The sequence below is a fragment of the Miniopterus natalensis genome, chromosome 4, assembly GCF_054644295.1.
Source record: "Miniopterus natalensis isolate mMinNat1 chromosome 4, mMinNat1.hap1, whole genome shotgun sequence".
NCBI lineage: Eukaryota > Metazoa > Chordata > Mammalia > Chiroptera > Miniopteridae > Miniopterus > Miniopterus natalensis.
Window position 1 is genome coordinate 47,631,401 of NC_142084.1, and position 20,119 is coordinate 47,651,519.

Consider the following 20,119-nt stretch of genomic DNA (forward strand, 5'->3'; position numbering starts at 1 on the left):
CCTCCTGCACGCCCCCGGCTGGGGATGGAGCCCGCAACCCGGGCATGTGCCCCGACCGGGAATCGAACCCCGATCGCCTGGATCCTAGGTCGATGCTCAACCGCCGAGCCACGCCCGGCTGGGCTTGTTATATATTTTAAAAGAAACTTTGTTTAAATGCATCTATTAAGTCTTTAAGTAATTTGTGTTCTTACACGACATCATATTAATCAACCTAGATTTGGTAGGGGTTTTTTGCAGAGGAGGGGGAATTGAAAATATTTTCACTCTTGTGAAAAAGTATTATAAATTAGAGTTTATCTCTAAAATACTTCCCTAAATTTTTCTTTCCTTGGGAAAATAATTCTCAAACGTCAGCATACATAAAAAGCAGTTGGAGTGCTCATTGAGAATGCAGATTCCTAGCACACAGATAGAGCTCTGGACAGAACTTGGAATTTGCTATTTTAACTGTTACCATAGCAGTTTCAGTGCAGATGTGCCGAAGTACCATACAGCATCTCCCTTCTAGATAGACCTATAAAATAAGCATTTGTTCATCTTTTTTTTTTTTTTTCTCCAATCATCATGTATGATTTCATTGCACCCTCTAGTGGATGATTTTACTGGAGCTTTTTCCCTATATTTATTATAAATACCTTGCTCAAAATTGTAGAAAATCTCATGTCTCATAAACTTCTTGAAAGGAAACAATGGGAAATCAGGGAAAAGTTATAAGAAAATCATTTCCTATAACATCAGATTCACAAATATTTAGATATACACTTAGTATGTAGCATACGTACATTTTATAGAAGAGAAAATTTTAATCCTGATAAGGTTGACTGAGTGATAGAGCTAATCTGTTTTTAAAAATATTTTAGTAACTTTGAATTTACTGGCCACAGTATTTTTTAGAGTATTTATATCTGTAAGCTTGATATTCTCACCTAACAGTTTCCAGCACATCAGTAACAATAACTTAGATCTTCCTAATTGCTCCCGTCTGGGCACCTTTTGGTACCTGGTGGCCCTTCTGACACCTCTACATGTTGACTTCTAAGATCCACAGCTTGCTTGCTTTCTTTCTTTCTTTCTTTCTTTCTTTCTTTCTTTCTTTCTTTCTTTCTTTCTTTCTTTCTTTCTTTCTTTCTTTCTTTCTTTCTTTCTTTCTTTCTTTCTTTCTTTCTTTCTTTCTTTCTTTCTTTCTTTCTTTCTTTCTTTCTTTCTTTCTTTCTTTCTTTCTTTCTCTTTCTTTCTCTCTCTCTCTCTCTCTCTCTCTTGTTCATTCGTTCTCTCTCTCCTTTCTTTCTTTCTTTTTAAAAACATATATCTTTATTGATTTCAGAGAGAGGAAAAGAGAGGGAGAAAAAAATAGAAACATCAATGATGAGAGTCACTGATCAGCTGTCTCCCGCTAGGGATCGAGTCCCCACCCGGACGTGCGCCCTGACCGGGAATGGGTGCCCCACCCCTGGGCCACACCGGCCAGGCAGACCCACAGCTCCTTTCAAGATCCCCAAAGCTTTGGATGTCAGTTCCACACATCCTGGCTTCCATCTCTGAAAAATGCTGCTTATCGATGCTAATAATTCAAGGGTCACAAATTCAGCCGCTCACATGTACCCAGCAGGTGATATAAATGAAAAAAGTGGGCAAAGAGAGTGGTGGGACTAAGGCAAACTGAGTTTGTTCCATTTCAAGGAATTCAAAAATAATTATAATTTTTAAAGCCCCCTCTGGGTCTAATAAAACATCTGTGAACCGAACGAACTATATAAGACTTTGTTTCATAAACCAGTTAGGGGCTCCTCCTGGTCTACTCGAAGGCTTGCTATGAGCTAACTGTTGATGGATATTATCTCGTATAATTCTGACCACAACCCTGTGCAAGGGATAGTGTCATTACCCCAGTTTTACCAATGAGAAAACTAGAGCTTAAGGATGTAGGTGACCTGCCCTAAGACAGGTAAGATTTCCTGCCCGGGCTCTAACTTGGTCTGCCTGACCCCAGTCACCGTGCCCCAGGGCCTTTCTGAGCCTGTCACTTTTTGCCTGTTTGACTCGATTGTCATACTGTGCTTCTTCCTCACCCACCACCCTGACCCTCTGCTTCTCCCCACATGTCTCCCCTCCTCCTGCTTTTTTGCAGCATCTTCTATGTTCTTTTGGCCACAGTTCTTAGCAACTGAGTGCTCCCATTGTAAACGAGCATTTCAACACAATATATTTTTACTATTTCTTTAAAGAAGTGCACCTATTTTTAAAGCTTTAAAATAATGCTTGGATTTTTGTTATAAGTTGAATTTGCCCTCTCTTAACTCCTCTACTTTTCTACTCAACCGGACTTTTCCAAGTACTTTTATAAATACAGTGATGTGAGCTCTCTGTAAAGCACTATAATCACTTGGCCTCAAAAAATTGTTTTGGAAAAAAAACAAACATCAAGTCTTCATCTATAGAAACCCAAGTTAATTAGCTTTGAGGAAAAAGAGCCATTTCTTTTACTTATCTATTCTCAGGAGCTCCTTGGGTTTTGCAGTCACTAAGATAGCTGGATAGAGGAGCCTGGGGCATGTTTCTGGACCTTTTCCATCAGGCCGCCTCTCATGCGCTGTGTTACTTAGAGAAGACGTAGGTATAACCCACATACATTAATACTTTGTTGATCTGGGATGTTTGAGTCCCTTTTTAAGCTTTCGTAAAACTGTCACCCAAAACAGTATTTCCTTAGGAAGTCTTAACATAACATTTCGAATTAAATTTCCAGACAAAAAGAATGAAAACTTACTGGGGCATATATTGTAACCTGTTATATATTTTTTCAATCCTGACCAAAAAAAAGTTATAATTGTTCAGTCTTTTAAATGAACTTACCTAGTATATGCACAGTAACTCATCCACTTACCCTTCTTTGTACAAATAGTTAACAAAAACAGATAGTGTTTCCCTACTCTGAGATTCATTATTCAGAAAAGTTTATTCATACTTGGAAAGTCGATGGTGACTGGGGGACTTTGGCTGCCTTAGTTCTGCATGAACAAATCCCAACCTATCCTCCAGTGATGTATCAACATGAAGATAAAGAGAATCGAGTCTAATTGGATGCAGGCTCCCAGTTATGATAATCATTTATTGAATTCTTCATAAGTGCCTGATACTGTTCTGCACTTACACTCATTAACTCTCCTAAACTTGACCCTGTAAAGTAGCTGCTGTAACTCACCCAAGGTCACACAGCACATAGTGGCTGAGTCAATATTTGAACCCAGAGCCCTCATTTTTAACAAGTACGCCTGGGATTACAGACAGAGTGCTCTGTGAGACTGCACGGTTGATTCCTCAAGTGGTGGATTCAGCCAGGCGGGGGGGTAGGGAGGCTGCATTGGAAACTAGCTCCCCGGAGGATTCTGTTAGACAGCCAAGGCTGAAAACTACTTTTAAGCATAAAGGACTCCCAGAACGGAATAATTATCATCATTCCCCTCCATGTTCAGGTGGTGCCCATTACCAGCGTCTCTGGGTGCCACCGGAGACAAACTGAGTGGTGGCAAGATGCAGCCGTTGACTTCAGGTTCCCAAGTATGCTCCTCTTTGTGGAAAATTTAGAAACCATTTCTCAGTAAGACTGCCAATTACACTGCTATCTTTTATCCTCACCTGGGTATCGATGACAGCTTCCCAACTCTAAGTCAACCCCCGCTCAAACGGTCCCAGGTGGTAATGGTTAATCCTGTATTTATGGAGACTTCAAAGATTCATCCTGGCCCATGGTCCAGTCCTCACTGTTCCAGCTCAAAATCTGTTGGGACGTAGGTCCTAACCCTGCTGCAGTGCAGACCGCTTCCTCTTGTCCTGTTATCAAGAGAAACAGAGCAGCTGCATTCAGCCAGGAATATGACATCCCTTCCCATCAGACCATGCAGGAAAGACGTTAAATAATTATTATTGGTGGAAGAGAAAACTTTAGGGAAAAAGATTTTTGCAGGAGGTAACCAGTAGGCTCACAGAGCATTTATATATATAACACTTGAGGTTTGGGCTCTTAGTAACAAAGCCTCACGCCTGTCAGAATGGCTATCATCAGTAAATCAACAAACAAGCCTTGGCAAGGATGTGGAAAAAGGGACCCTTGGGCACTGTTGTTGGTGGGAACGCAGATTGGTGCAGCCACTATGAAGAACAGTATAAGGTTCCTCAAAAAATTAAAAATGGAACTGCCTTATGACTCATCAATTCCACTTCTGGGAATTTATCGTAAAAAAACCAACACACTCATTTGAAAGAATATATGCACCCCTAGGTTCATGGCAGCGTTATTTACAATAGCTGAGATTTGGAAGCAGCCCAAGTGCCCATCAGTAGGTGAGCGGGTAAAAAAGCTGTGGGACAGTCACACAGTAGAATATTACTTGGCCGTACAAAAGAAGAAAATGTTACCCTTTGTGAGCACATGGATGGACCTGGAGAACATTATGCTAAGTGAAACAAGACAGTCAGAGAAAGACAAGCACCACATGACTTCACTCAGATGTGGAATCTAATGAACAAACTGAACTAACAAGCAACACAGAGACAGACTCGTAGACAGAGAGCAGGCTGACAGCCGTGGAGGGGACTGTTCTGGGGCCAGGTCGGGGGCATGGAGGGACTGAGCAAAAGGAAAAAGAGAAACAACTCATGGACACGAGCAACAGTGTGGTGATTGCAGGGGGTGGGGGAAGAGGGGATGGGGGGGTAAACGGCGATGGAAAACAAAGAGAAAGCCAGGGGATCCAGGTACATGGCTATTAGTAATTCTGTTGCGAGACAAGTTTGCATCATGTACAATTTCTGATTTTTTACCCCCGGTAAACACCTTAACTAATCATGGAACTGCCCACCATCTACATCTCAGCCTGGCTTTCTTGTTTCCTACCTATCATCAGATTGTAGCCAATGTTTAAAAGTCTGAAGAGGTCACATTTTCCCCCAGGGTTCTTTAATCCATTTCTAAGCTGGAAATTGTTTACCATATTTATGAACTTGGGATTCATTAAGGTCTTAAGAATTACTACTTATAAATGTTTAAACTCTGTTGTTTGGTTTTCTCTCAAACTATTTGAAATTATAACCAGTAAAACTGGATTTTAATAGGTTTTTATAGACATAAACACTAATTTGGAAAGTGGAATTAAAAAATGAAACAGTTTGTTTTAGTGATTAATGAGCTAACTCCAAACAAATTCACTGATTTTGTGATTCTTTACTCAACCTGAAATATTACAGGTTGATTGTGGCCAGGTAATCAAACTGGTTTGTTGATTTTCCTTTCCTGGACTACTGATGATTTTTTGTCAGGGATTGACAAATGCTACTTCTGATACAGACTCCATTAAAGTCACCACACGACTCTGCCAGGTGTCATTTATTAGGCAGGTGATTCTCAAAATTCAGCTTGCATTAGGATCACCTGTGGGCTAATTAAAACACAAACTGCAGCCCTGGCTGGTGGTGCTCAGTTGGTTGGGCATTGTCCGGTGCACCAAAATGTTGCGAGTTCGATTCCTGGCCAGGGCACACACCCAGGTTGTGGACTCAATCCCTGGTAGGGGTCATACAGGAGGCAGCTGATCCATGTTTTACTCTCACATTGGTGTTTCTCTCTCCTTCTCCCTCTCCTTTCATCTCTCTCTAAAAATAAATAAGACAAATAAAACACAAACTGCAGGGCCCCACCACCAGTTTCTGATTCAGTAAGTCTGATGTGAGACCCAAAATTATTGCATTTCTAATGTTAAAAGACAAACTAAGGCATATTAAAATTTTTTAAGAGTTTATTTGAGCAAAAATTGATTGGAATCAGTACCAAACTGGACGTGGTTAGGAGTGCTCCAGCCACAGGAGCCAGGGGAAAGACTTACAGAGAAAGTGCAGAAGCAAAGCAAGGAAATTATTTGATTGCCTACAGCATAAAGCCTAGTTGGCTGTTTGTGATTGGTTCTCCTTAGGTTTCGACTTCCGAACCTCCAGGCATTTACAGGCTTAGCTTTTGTTTATTATTATTGATTTTTAGAAAGAAAGGAAGAGAGAGCGAGAGAGAGAAACATCGGTTTGTTGTTTCACTCGTTTATACATTCATTGGTTCATTCTTGTATGTATCCCGATGTGGATCAAACCTGCAACCTTGACAAATCCAGGGTGACGCTCTGACCAGCTCAGCTACCCAGCCAGGACACAGGCTCAGATTTTGTTTGCTTATGTAAGCTGTAGGCCGCCTGGGTATTAGCACCACCTCAGCCCAGTGGACTCGTTTCATTAACACTAACAAGCCCCAAGTTGATGCTTCTGCTTCTGGGGAACACTTTTTAAAAACCACTGCCCCAGCGCAATGGGGCCTCTGGAAACTTCACCAACTTTGTAAGCCCCAACTTTGCAGGGTTTACTTGCTATCCCCTAACACAGTATGTCTTACTTAACCATGCAGATAATGAAATAAACTTTATATTATTTTTCTAAATATGTCTTTATTGATTTCAGAGAGAGGAAGGAGAGAGAGAGAGAGAGAGAGAAACATCAATGATGAGAGAGTCATTGAGTGGCTGCCTCCTGCATGCCCCCCACTGGGGAATCGAGCCTGCAACCCCTGCACGTGCCCTGACCGGGAATTGAACCGTGATCTCCTGGATCCTAGGTCGATGCTCTACTGCTGAGCCACGCCCAGCCGGGCTGAAATAAACTTTAGACTTGCTGTCTGGTTATTATTGTGACTTATATGCACTAAAATTCCACCATAATAATGATAAGCAGGGAGGGTCAGAAAATTTTAAACAGTTAAAATGTGGTTTTGCATTTATGCTGGGCTGATGAAATGACCAGGAGGAGGCTGCACAGCTGGCTGCCTGGGAGCTCCTGGGTCCGGTTGTACATTTTAAAAAGCAACAAAAAAGACCCCCAAGGATTCTTGAATTAGCAATAGTTTGGGCTTTGGCGCCACCTAGTGGTAATTGTTGGCTCTAGCGCTACGTAGATTTGCTGACTTCTGGTTCTTGTTGTTAACAAAGGTGGAAAATGCAGTGGAAATGTCAAGGAAGAAAGAAAAATGGACGTAGTGAAGCAGTCCCTATCTCGTGTGTTTTGATATTGTGCAAATAAACTGCCTTTACTCTTCATCGGTACAAAGATTTAAAAAGCATTAGATAGTATTTTCGAATTTATATTTCAGGACAGAAGATGAATACAAGTAATTTAAATTAGAAGACCTGTACCACTTGATTTAGCTAGAGAAAATGGGAAATTTCACAGAAATAATGTTTGCATCAATTTATACGACAGTGTGGAAATCTTTTCAGAAATATATGGTAGCATATTTTTTTTTCCAATAACAGTTTACATTCAATAGTATCCTGTATTAGTTTCATATGTATAGCATAGTGGTTAGACAATCATGTACTTTACAGAGTGGTCCTCCTCATATTTCAAGTACCCACCTGGCCCCATACTTAGTTATTACGATATTATTGATTATATACCCTATACTCTAATTTACATCTCTGCAACTATTCTGTAACTACCTGTAGCATATTTCTAAATGAGTAACAAAATTCTCTTTAATTCTTCCTGCTGTTGAGGGGTTTCTGCAAGGGACCAAAGGCCCAGAACAATACAGACCAGCAAGTAGAAAGCCTAAAGCAAGGTCCGAGACCACCTATGTAGAAGGAGATAAGATTTTGTGAAGCTGGCTTTTCCCACCTTAGCTTATGACCCATTGTGAAGCCATAAAAGAGAACTTGACTGATGGAGGCAGGTAGGGGAGCTGGCAGTGTGAAGGATTGTGGAAAGCTGGGTGATGTGCTGGAGTGCGTGGCCTTCCCCCACGGGTCAGTTTTAGCATATCCACCAGCTTCATTGAGACCACTTGGAGGGGCATATGTCATCTTAAAACACAGGGACTTGAGGGCAGATACTTGACTCAGAAATATCCTACATAGCCCAGCTGGCGTGGCTCAACAGTTGAGCATTGACCAGGAGATCTCCATTCAATTCGGGGCACATGCCTGGGGTTGCGGGCTCTATCCCCAGCAGGGGGCGTGCAGGAGGCAGCCCATCAATGACTTTCATTATTGATATTTCTCTCTCCCTCTCCCTTGCTCTCCCTGAAATCAATAAAAATATATGGAAGGAAGGAGGGAGGGAGGGAGGGAGGGAGGGAGGGAGGGAGGAAGGAAGGAAGGAAGGAAGGAAGGAAGGAAGGAAGGAAGGAAGGAAGGAAGGAAGGAAGGAAGGAAGGTCCTACATAGGAAGGCAGTGGCCTGGCGCCCTGTAGTGGCAGGATGAAAAGGTCGCCGCCTTGGCAGAGAGCTGTGCTGCATCAGCTCCCGGCGGAGCCAGCAGAGCGCCACTGCAAAGCGCAGCGTGAGAATTTGCATCTCTCACAAGGGTCAGGTGATGCTGACGGCCTGCCGCCAAGGCTCTCTCTCAAACACCCGCCTCTAGAGGGGTCACAGGGTAAATATTACACACTTGGTCACGTGGCATAAGCGCACAGTATTTTATAAATCCAGGCAGGAGACCACAAATGCTTATGTGCGCATTATCACTCGCCTATCACAAAATCTTTTGTGAACTGGTATTGAATGTCAGCGTCCCAAATATTAAACTACAGCCTTTTCATGTCAGCTTTGTTACATAAAATGTCTGTCCTCGCCTTCTCGATCCATTCCTCACTGTGAAGGCTTGTAAAACGTGGTCACACTTTGTATGTCAACCTGAAAATGCAAGGATATGGATGAACATTTCATAAAACACAGGAAAGCCTTGATTTTGGAGACCTCAGTTTAACAGACCACAGATTTAACAGACAAAATTTCCGGTCCATGTGTCATATGAGAAAATTAACACCCTGTTAATTTTAAAATGCTTTTAACCAATATTTGCTTATAACTAAATTAACAGGTTATTTTTTTGTTACTAATTCACTGTTATTTTTAACAAATTTTAGCAAATAGGCCATATGTTGGAAAAAACACTTGTCATTTCACCAACATAAATAAATATTACATATCTACTACAACTGGGGTCTACATATTTAAATCCAAGAGTCACCACTGATAATGTTTGGGGAATGATCAGCCGAAAGATTAGCACATGGCCACACCACATCAGGCACGGTAATTGGCTGTCTTGCCCGTGGCGTGACTTTCTGCAGCAGTTTTAACCTGGGCGGCCTGTGTCCTGATGTGCGCTAAGCCATGCCCAGCCATGTGCGTTTGTTTACTCTTAGTCACTGGTGAATGCAGGCGTTTCTAGACCTATTCAGATTTAAAATTACTGTAAGACATATAGAAAACTTTTCTGTGAAATTAAGCTTTTCATACATACTTAATTTTAATTACACAAACATGTCTTCATAAGTAAAAACAGGTTAACTAATTTGTCAATTTTTTAACATATGCATTCTGAACACCTACTTTATTATCTAATGGACTTTGGGCTTTAAAGGACATCCCCTCGCCCGAGTTAGTCCTTTATATGGAGGTTTTACTGTACATTGATTTCTGGCCCTGCCTGGTGCTGACGATTACATGCGGTGATGTGATTGTGCAGGAGAGGGCGCCGTGGCTCCACATTTCCCTGTGCGCTGGCCACTGAGTTCCTGGAGAGTCCCCGTGAGAGAGCAGGAAAGTCAGATGGTCCCTTTACACTTTGCTTTTTAAAATATACCTGAGATCAGGAAAGGACAACTTCAGCATTTCTATTGTCTGGAGCTAGGAGTTTTTACTTGACTTGGTCCATCCTTGTCAGCCCCCCCTGATATTTTTCTATTTGAGGCTCATTAATTTGGAAGAATGTGTTTCAGCCACTGCAGCAAAATGCTCCTCAGATTTAAGAAGATCCAATTTTTAAGGGTTTTTTTCCTGAAACCGGTTTTACAATTGAGGGTTGATTTGACAGGCATATCTAGTTCCTGACGGCATTCCCATCCACTCGGTACATTTAGAAAATCGGAACGTGTCAAACTGCTTTTGGGTGCCGTCCTGCACTGTGTTTGGTCATATTGAATATTGAGTAATTCAAGAAATAGTTATTAAATCACAAAATGCTATCGCCAAATGATAACCTCTTCTATAATGAAACAGAATATTCAGGTTAACATTACAATAAATCTATAACAAAATAAAATTTTAAAAATCAGGCTTTCACAGATATGGGAAGTTTTGATAAAAGCCAAGATACACATCCTAAAATATCCTCAATTCAATATCGGTTCGTTACAAATAGGTTCTACATTGACGCGTGTGGTTTTCTCCTAGCCCCGTGACCAAGATCTCTCCATCAATTCCTGGGACCACTATGTAAAATGTAGTTTGATGAAAAATCCGGACGGTAAAAACTCGCTATTGCAGTAGACGGCCGCTCGTGCCTCATTGTTGGAAGGCAGCCAGCGTCCACCGCTGCCAAGGAAGGTTGGAAAGCAGCTTCTCGCTGGGCACGAGGCGACCCTGGGAGAATTACTAGTCTGTTAATAAAAGAAGCAACGGGTGGCATCCTCTCCCCAAAGCGCCCTGCCGCAGCCCCGGCCACAGCCTGCTTCTTGCCATGAGGCCAGCGGGCCCAGAGAGATTAAAGGACCTCACGCCTGCCTCAGAGCCAGGCTTTATATGCACAATGAGTGGCCCTCTTGTTTTCAATTGAGTGGTGCATGGAATTTTATGTGGGGGTGGGGTGGGGTGGGGTGAGGTGGGGTCTTTGAAGTTCTAAAGATTTTGCTTTAACAAGAGCATTGTAAGTAAAGGATACAAAGAATCACCAGTTATTGAAAGCTTAGCACATGAAGCCACCTCTAATAACATCATAGTGATTAGGTTTTTCTATAGAAAGAATGTGAAGAAAAATAAAGACGCCGTTCCTAGCACAGAAATGAAGTGATACTCTAGTAGTGCGAGCATTGCAATTTCATCGGAGAGTCGACTTCTTCAAAGTTAATCATGGACACATGCCCTCACATAAACCTTCATGGGGACTCTCACAACCACGGCCCTCCTCCGCTCCCGGGTGGAGGGTGCCTGAGGGACAGCCATTGTGATAGTGGGAGCAGCAAATCTAAACAGGGGCCTCGGCTGGTGGTCTCATATTGCTCAGGTAATAAAATTGGTGTTTCCTGGAAGAAGACTTGGGAACCCATGTTGGCTTCTCCCAGATATCCAGCCATTCAAATATTTTGTTAGATTTATACATTGAAAAATGCAACACTGTATCAGGTTATGTGTTCATCCAAGAAGAGATTACTTATCACTACTTATAACCTAGTACCACAAAGAAGTGAGCTGCCGAAACCTGAAAGGAAATGTTTTCTAAAAATTGTACAATATTACACCTATCCCATTCATGTTACGGACAAGGGAACTATAGGCCAGGCCAGCAAAACAGAAATGGCTCGATTTAATTCATTTGGAGAACAGGAAAGTATCGTTTTCATTTTAGTATTATTCGAGTAATCTATAATGCCACAGGTTATGATTTCAAATCTTTCTACACATGAAGACTTATTTGAATATTGGTGCCCTCTCCCATGGCAAACACTTAATGTTTTCCCTCCATTCCTGGCCTTTGCATGGGATATAAATGGGGGGCCAAATTTCCTAGTTAGAAATTCAGTTTTGTGCGATTTGTTTATGATTGCAGTGGGAGAAACTACAGATGACCACGAGTGAGAGGAGGAAAATCTTCTGCTCTGTCACCTTCCACGTCATCGCCATCACCTGTGTGGTCTGGTCCTTGTACGTATTAATAGACCGGACAGCGGAGGAGATCCGGCAAGGAAATGACAATGGTAAGAGCACATCCCTTTTCCTTTTGTCTCTCTTGGATTCTATGCCAACACCAGAGCTGGGTGGGGAAACCATTTCCCCAGTTTAGATCTTCACATAAGATACACTAGCAAAAACCAGTTCTGGAAACTGAGTCTTCTCCAATTATGCTCCGGCTGAAAAGCCTCAGGTATATGGGGTCCCAAGCCGAGATGTGAGATGAATGAAGTCCATGTAAACCTTCGTGGGCAGAAATACACTCCAGGCTTCGCAGGAGCTGAATAAAAACCAGGTTCTTCCTGCTGTGCAAAGGCAAACACTTGCAAAAATGGAAGGTTGTTCTACATTTTATTTCATTCACCCTAGTCGTTGCTTCTTTCAGAGCATCATTAAGATGATCCTCTAGTGGGGAATGTGATTGCTCGCTAATGAACACCACATCATGTGTGAGAGTGGATTAGCACTACGGTTTGACATTTTAAACATACTGGGTTCGATTGTCAAGTCTGCAAAGCAGGATGTTTAAAAAGCATTAAGGCATATTCTAACGTTAAAAACAGATAGGTTGTTTAAAAGAGATTATCTTAACTTCTGAAGGCACCCAGCTCTGTGTCTCATTAGGCTCTAAGAGCCTTACAATATATCCTCAATCATAGCTGGTAAAATAGTGGGAAATATTCCCCTCTTCCTTGCTCAGTATGGGGGAACACAAAATTAAACCCCTGGTGAATTTGAAAGGAGACATCGTTCAGATGGTAACGCTGTATGTTTGCAGTGTATGAAAATGTTTATTCACTTCCCTCAACAACAAAAAAAGAGCAAAGTGAAAGAAAAAAAATGAGAGGAAGTGAGGAAAAGAAGGAAAAAAGAAAAGAATTTAAAAAGGGAAAGCTTTGCCAGGCCAGTGTGGCTCAGTGGTTGAGTGTTGACCCATGAACCTGGAGGTCACTGTTCGATTCCCAGTCAAGGCACATGCCGGGATTTGGAGCTCGATCCCCAGCAGGGGGCATGCAGGAGGCAGCTGATCGATGATTCTTTCATCGTTGATGTTTCTATCTCTCTCCCTTCCTTTCTCTAAAATCAATGAAAACGTATTTAAAAAATAAAAATAAAACGGGAAAGCTTTGCTACTTCTCTATTTGGTTTCATGCCTGCAGAAGGGAGAAGCGTTGCCTTCTCACACTTTCCCTCCTGGTGGCAGCAGCGAGCCAGCATGCGCCCTCCTGCTTTCTAGGACCAGAGGGGACCTGGGCCAGTAAAACTGTGAGGACTTGCTACATGCGCTTGGATATGGTTTGGGGGGGGGGGGGGGATGGGGATGGCGTTACAGATCCCGCTGGTCTCATCTGAAAGAGAATGAGAGCACTGTGGCTAGAAACACAGGTGAGGTTTGGTTTGGTTTTTGGCTGTCTTAACTCATTTTTATACAATTTATATCAAACTACATTGTTTACAGCTACATTATGCATTGTTCCTGAGATGCTGGATTTAAAAATGTCTATTAGGTCTTTATTAAATAATTTCCTAGAAGGTAGGACCTTTAAAAAAAATCTGTGCCCCCTGTATTTACAGGCTCTGGCCCAACCCAAGTCACAAAAAATGTGCCAGAAACACTGCCTTGTGTATGTACGGAAGAACAAAGGGCCTTCCACACACCCCACCTTCCTATACCCAACATACAATCCTAGCAGTCAAGGGCAGGCACGATAGCCAGAGGCAATGTTTGTAAATGTCTAACTTGGAGAATCATGTCTGCCCAGGGTAGCCGTGCCTCTCCCAGCGGGCACCCTGAGCTGTCCAGCTCCACGAGCCTGCGGGCTCTTCCTGCGCCCCGCTAGCCAGGTGTGCAGGAGCAGCTGGGGCGCCCCTCCTAGACGTGACAAGAAGCAATCCCGTGTCGGGTCAGACCCCTCTCTTACATTCATTTCCTCAGTGCCTCTCCTGAGACGTGTGAGTGGATAGTGATCATTTATCCTACAGTGAACTTGACAGTCTCCCCTTCAGCCTCCAGAATCTCTCCAGTGCCCCAGAATCCCATGACGCCATGCCTCCTCCCACTTACCCACTCTGCCCGCGCATTCCCTGGCCCCCTCGGGAGATCCTTATGTCTCCAGTTGTCATTTATTTCTACGCTGATAACCTTCCAAATGTATCCCCAGCTCGTACTGAACCCCCATCCTGCACCCGCCTACCTTCTGTAGAATGTTTCTGTTTAAAGGCCTCCCGGGCACCAAGCTCAGTGTGTCCAAGCTCATCCTCTGCCGCTTCTCACTCTGACACCCGGGAAAGGCATCCTCACGCCCAGCAAACAAATCCGGCCGGGCTTCCATTCCTCATCTCCTCCCTCTGCCTCTTCCACCTTCAGTCAGTCGCCAAGTTTCGTGCGTTCTGCCTCCGAGGCCTCTGGAATCTGTCCCCTGTCCTTCCCCGCTGCCACCATCCCTGTGCAAACTATCCTGTCATTTGCTTGAAAACTGCAATAGCTTCCTAACTAGGCTTTCTCTAGCTTTCCCTTTCCAGCCCAGGTTCAATAATGTGCTCCCAGCAAACTTACAAAATACAAATCTGATCATATCCTATCCCTAATTAGCTGTTATTCTTTTTTTAATTAATGTTTTTATCTTTACTGTTGAGAGTATTACAGATGATCCCCCCTTTCCCTCCCCCCTGACTCCCTCACCAGGTCCCCGCCCCGCCCCAGGCCTTAACCACCCTATAGTCTGTGTTCATGGGCAAAATATACCCCAGACTCTTTAATGGGTCCCTGTGCCCCCCCATGACTTAGCTGTAGCCAATTATGCTGAACATTTGTCAGCTCCCCAAATCTACTTCTGACCCTTGTTCAGCTCTGCCCTCTACATGAAACATTTCCTCCCAGCTTCTCGTGTCCGCCCCCACACACTTAAATACTCACCCACTCGCTCCGCTCCCTAGCCCCACTCAGCCTGCAGTTCACCTAAAACTTCATTCCCTCCGGGAAGCCTAATTCAGCTTCCCCAACTAGAATCACTGTTACCAGAACAGTGGTTCTCAAAATGTGGTCCCTGGACCGAGAGCATGAGCATCTCCTGGGCACTCATGAGAGACATGCAGATTTGGGCCTCTCTCCACCCCAGACCCATGAGTCAGAAATTCTGAGGCTGCAGCCCAGCAATTAGCAGTTAAGAAGCCAAGTGGCTGTAATGGCCCAAAATGTGGAGAAGCAGGTGTGCCCGCAGCATCCTGCGCTTACCCCCTCCCCGGCCCTTTACTCCACCTTGATTGCATAACTGGGGGAGTTTCTGTGCCACTACAGCACCTGAGTCTTATCCCCAGAGGTTGAGATTTTATGATCCCTTGCGTGACTCTATTGTGCACCCAGGCCGAGGAGCTCTGCCCCACCAGGACACACTATTGGAGTGGCTCATTTAACTGTCTCCCTCACCGGTGGCCTCTGAGCGCAGAGCTGGCCCAGCCCCAGGTCCTGCCCACCCGCACATCCCTGGTGCTGAGGGCTGTGCCAGGGTCCTGCTGGCCCAGTCAGTGTCATAGAGGCAACAGTGAAGTGTGAATGCCTAATACCCAAGCTTTCCCATCCTTAGTTTTTCTTTTACTTCATTTTTACTTAATATTTACTTCATCTTTTACTTAATATTTACTTTAAAAAAAATTTCTCCTTTCTCAATTCTGGGTGTTTGGAAGATTTGAGAAAACAGTCTCCTCGTGGGCTTGCTCAGATCCCTTAGTCAAGGGTCAACTTTTGGCCGTATACTTTTTTTTTTTTTTTAAATATATCTTTATTGATTTCAGAGAGAGGAAAGGAGAGGGAGAGAGAGAGACAGAAACATCAATGAGGAGAGAGTCATTGGTCAAGCCCACAACCGGGCATGTGCCCTGACCGGGAATCGAACCCTGATCACCTGGATCCTAGGCCGACGCTTAACCGCTGAGCCACACCCAGCCGGGCTTGGCCGTATACTTTAAAAAATTATTTTCAGTTTCTTAAAAGCAAGTGAAAAGGAGATGACTTATCTTTGGCGTTCAGAGCTTTGGAATAAAGAAGATATTTATCAAGAAGCAGTGCCCATGGCTATTTCTTCAAAGCCACTTGCCAGGGAGACAACTCCTAACTCATGTACTTTCGAATGGAAGCCGTAGTGATTTTTGTAAACGGTACCCTGCGTACTTATGTTTAAATTGCATTTAAAACCTGCCTTCCCAAAGTACGGGTGGTGAGGTCAACTGTATGCCTTGTTATTATTTTAATCTTCCTTTGGCATTGGGACTGTGAGTGCCGACCCTGTATTTACTTGTGAAGTTTTCGAAAAAGCGCTGCATCGTTTCAAAGTCAACATATTTTCCATCCATCTTAGAAACCTTCAAAAGTGTTTCAAGAGGAACAAATTGTCCTTCCTCAACCAGAATTGAGGTTGAATATAAAACAGCAAGATCTTTTGAACTGTAATTACAATCCTGCAGGGAAAAACACTAAACAAAAACCTTCTTGTTTTCAAACGGTTGTTCTTTCCGATTAAATATGCACGATGCCCCCGACAGCTCTCACCTCTCTCTTTCTCTCTGTCACCTGTGCAGAGTAAAAAATATGAAATACATGGTACTTGAAACTTTAGCATCCTGAATTACCCAGGTTGCCAACCCTAATTTGAGAGGACAATTGCTCTTTGTACCTTATCTTTACATATTCTAGAAGAATGCTCCAGTATACTATTTGTGTGTTGAAAACAAAACACAGACCAAGAAAAAACAATAGTTTTATACTATCTATTAAAGAGACTGTAAGTACAGATTTAATGTTGCCCCAGAATTATCTAAATGTACACACCATAAAAGACTAGCATAACCAATTGATTTCTTTTCCCTCGCCTGACTCCCTTTGAACCTCTGCATATTTCCAGGGCAGGGCCATGGTTCGTTATTTAGAGAGCGCCTGGTATTGATAGAGGCTCCAATATTGTTGCCGGCTGTGGCTGAGTCCAGCAGATAAGAGCTGTGGCTCTGAACATCTGTTTAGAGAATGTTGAAGATCACATCTCTGCCATCCATATACTATTTTTTCAGCATTATTGTTTAAACTATTCCTTTTTAAATGAATGGCATCTGCTGTTATTGTTAAGAATCCAAATGTGATAAGCACTGATTTGGGCTGGTTGTCAGAGGCCAGGGTTCTAGTTCCACCTTGGTCACTGGCTAGTTTTCATGAGCAAAATGATTAATCACGCTGAAGCTCAGTGTCCTCATTTGTAAAACTAACCCTAACCTCTAAAGGTTCTTTTTATGATTCATGTTGCAAAGACATCATGAACCTGACCTTACCTCAGATCTATTGAAACATTATGTTTATACAATAGGGCACATATATCATACCTGTTTACTCACTGTATTGCCAGTGATACAAGTCAAGGAAAAGGTTGTAAATACGTGAAACAGTTCCTTCCTTCCTTCCTTCCTTCCTTCCTTCCTTCCTTCCTTCCTTCCTTCCTTCCTTCCTTCCTTCCTTCCTTCCCTCCTTCCTTCCTCCCTCCCTCCCTCCCTCCCTCCCTCCCTCCCTCCTTCCTTTTTTTTTTTTTTTTTTAAAATATGACACCAACTAGAGAGAAGCAACCAGGATAAAAGCAAAGAAGAAAACCACCTCCCAGCCCTACCACTCACACTCACCAATATACAAACACATTTGGTAACTGCATCACCTAAGCACCCAGCCAAAGAGGTTCCAACTTAACAATGAGATGCTTTTTCTAAGTCTGCATTGTTCCTGCTGCTGGGAAATGAGGCAAGTTCTCCTCTGCAGTTTGGAGATGTCGAAAGGCTTTTTAGACCCACTCCAGGTGCCCCCGTCACAGGACCGGCTATAAGATATGCAGAATACTGAAAGAACCGGACTTTAAGAGCTGGAAGAGACCTTGGAGGTCCCTGTTTTAAAGATGAGTAATAAGTGATTTGCCTCCTCCGCAGCTATATTGTAAACACCCACCTGGGAGCTTGTGGTTTACCCAGTGGGACCTCAAAGAGAAAACAGAGAAGCAAGGCGTACAGGTGGCTCAGCATGTGTCTCCAGTGGAGAGGGATGGGGACCCTAGTCCCTTACCAATGAAATGGATTTTCAGAGAAACAATATCGCTGGAAAGTCAATGAGCCTGAGGGGCTGGTGGGTACATCCCAGCTTACAAGCCATTGTCCTTGTGGCCTGAAGGTTGGGCCTAAGTGTCTCCTAACAAACACAATACATAGAGTTGCCACTTAAGCATTTCGGAACATTGTAGTTAACCTTTGGTGAGATTTCTGAGCTTTTCCCATGAAGGGAATTAGAATTGCAAGAGCTGCCCAGGGGCACAGGGTGAGGGGGTGTAGTGCTGACGAAATGCTAGGGGCTTGACTGGCAGGGAACCGGACTTTCTCCTTCCCAGGACTCCTGGTTTTCATTGCCTAGTGTCCAGGTTGGCAATGATTGAAGCCCAGTGAAGTTTAAAAGTTAATATAGGCACCCATGAAAGCTGTGCTCTTAATCTACAACCGATTGAGCCAAAGACGTGCATTTAAATCACTCAGATAGCAACAAGTTACATTCTTATAGCACTTTCTGTATGTCAAGAACTATTCATTCACTTAATCCACACTAAAAACCCCATGAGGTAAGTACTAGTATTGCCTCCACTTTTAAGGGATGTATTAGTTATCTTTTGCTGTATAATAAACATATTAATATGCTTACATCGATAACATGTTTAGATGATACTATTTTGGCCATATTGGGGGGGGGGAAGTAGTGGTTCTCAGTAACTAAAGTATGTACCATCTCACACATCTCCCTGTTACTTTACCTTGTTAAAAGGATTTTAAATTCTGATTCTTTCACTCAATATGCTTACTGTTCTCCCTTAAAGATTTAGCTACAAGGAATAAATGTCGAAGTATCCAAAGTCTAATGTAGTTTCTGATCATCCCAGGTAGTACTTGATAGCAGGTGGAGAAACGTGAGAGCTCGTTAGAGTGGTAGGTAAAAGAATTTTTTCCTATACAATTTTAACAACAGCTTTGGAATATTTGAAAGCAATTAAGCAATTCAGGTTATCATTCTTCTCCACATAATTTTGCATTTATGTAGCAATCTATTCCTTACCCACAAAATTTAGCAGGCTGGCAAGGTTGCTAGAAGGAGTCAGAGAGAAAAAAAAAAAAATTACCAAATCCATTGATAACAACATGGTGATAACATTCTGTTTGTTTTTTTTTTTTTTTGTTTTTATTTCAAAGGTGTCCTTGAATGGCCATTTTGGACAAAACTGGTTGTGGTGGCCATCGGCTTCACGGGAGGCCTGGTCTTCATGTACGTACAGTGTAAAGCCTACGTCCAGCTGTGGCGCAGGTTGAAGGCCTACAACCGGGTGATCTTTGTGCAGAACTGCCCAGACACTGCCAAAAAACAGGAGAAGAGCTTCTCGTGCAACATCAACACGGACACCAAGGACGCGGTGGTAGTGCCGGTGTTACCTGCGGGTACAAATTCGCTGCTGCCCGCAGAGGACAGCCCTCCGGAAGGGATACCCGTGTGACGGGGGCAGCCCGGTGGGGGAGTCTCTTCCCCGGAGAACATCCTTCCAGCCCTCGGCCACTGCAAATGACAGAAGCGATCCCGAGTTACTCTCTTTGTCTCCTCCCCTTTCTCCTGCTGACTCATCTTCCCTTACTTGGCACAAAAAGGAAGGAGGAAAAGGCGGCGACCGACCAGGATCCGGTGAAGCAGAGTCTGCGGTGGGACAGGGACATGTGAAGAGTGAGCTGAAGAGTTCATTTCTGAAACCGCCAGAGCCACCTGAGCAAGGAAGACTTTTAGGCAAACATTCCTCATCAGACGACAGGGACACAGGATCTTCATGGTAGCAGGGGAGGGGTTAAGCATACAGACTTCAGCTGAAATGTGTGTTTCATCTAAGGCCTGGAAATGTTAACCGTCTCGCCTGGAAATAACAGTGGGTTTTAGGCTTGGAACTGTCCGCATTAGGCCTCAGGCACATCAGAAGCAGACTCGGGGGGCGCATCTTTGATCCTCTCACCTCGACAGAGAGCAGAATTCTATACGGCTAGAGTGCAGTCCAGTTGTTTTGACAGATGGTGTTTTTAAAACAGGTGCAGTAAGCATTATTGAAGATAGTAATACTTGGAATTATATTTAAATCATGAACAAAAGATTTTCAGAGATTTCTGGAGGGGGGAGGTGTTATTTGGCTGTTAAATACCCACGGAAGTTGAAATTAACTATCATATTTAATCTGCACCCTCTAAAACAGTGAAGTCTAACGGAAATATAATGTGAGCTACTAATGCAGGCCACATATGTAAATTTAAAATTTTTC

At 43.3% G+C, this 20,119-nt stretch overlaps 1 protein-coding gene across 1 annotated transcript in view; it reads left to right on the top strand.

Moving 5' to 3' along the window:
* The window catches only part of MARCHF1 (membrane associated ring-CH-type finger 1), a 232,887-nt gene extending 213,193 nt beyond the window's left edge, over nucleotides 1-19,694 (top strand). The window contains 2 exon segments of the mRNA XM_087816521.1: nucleotides 11,644-11,791; nucleotides 19,020-19,694. Coding sequence (XP_087672647.1) covers nucleotides 11,644-11,791; nucleotides 19,020-19,318 — 447 coding nt within the window. The 3' untranslated portion in view covers nucleotides 19,319-19,694.
* Nucleotides 19,695-20,119: the final 425 nt, after the last annotated feature.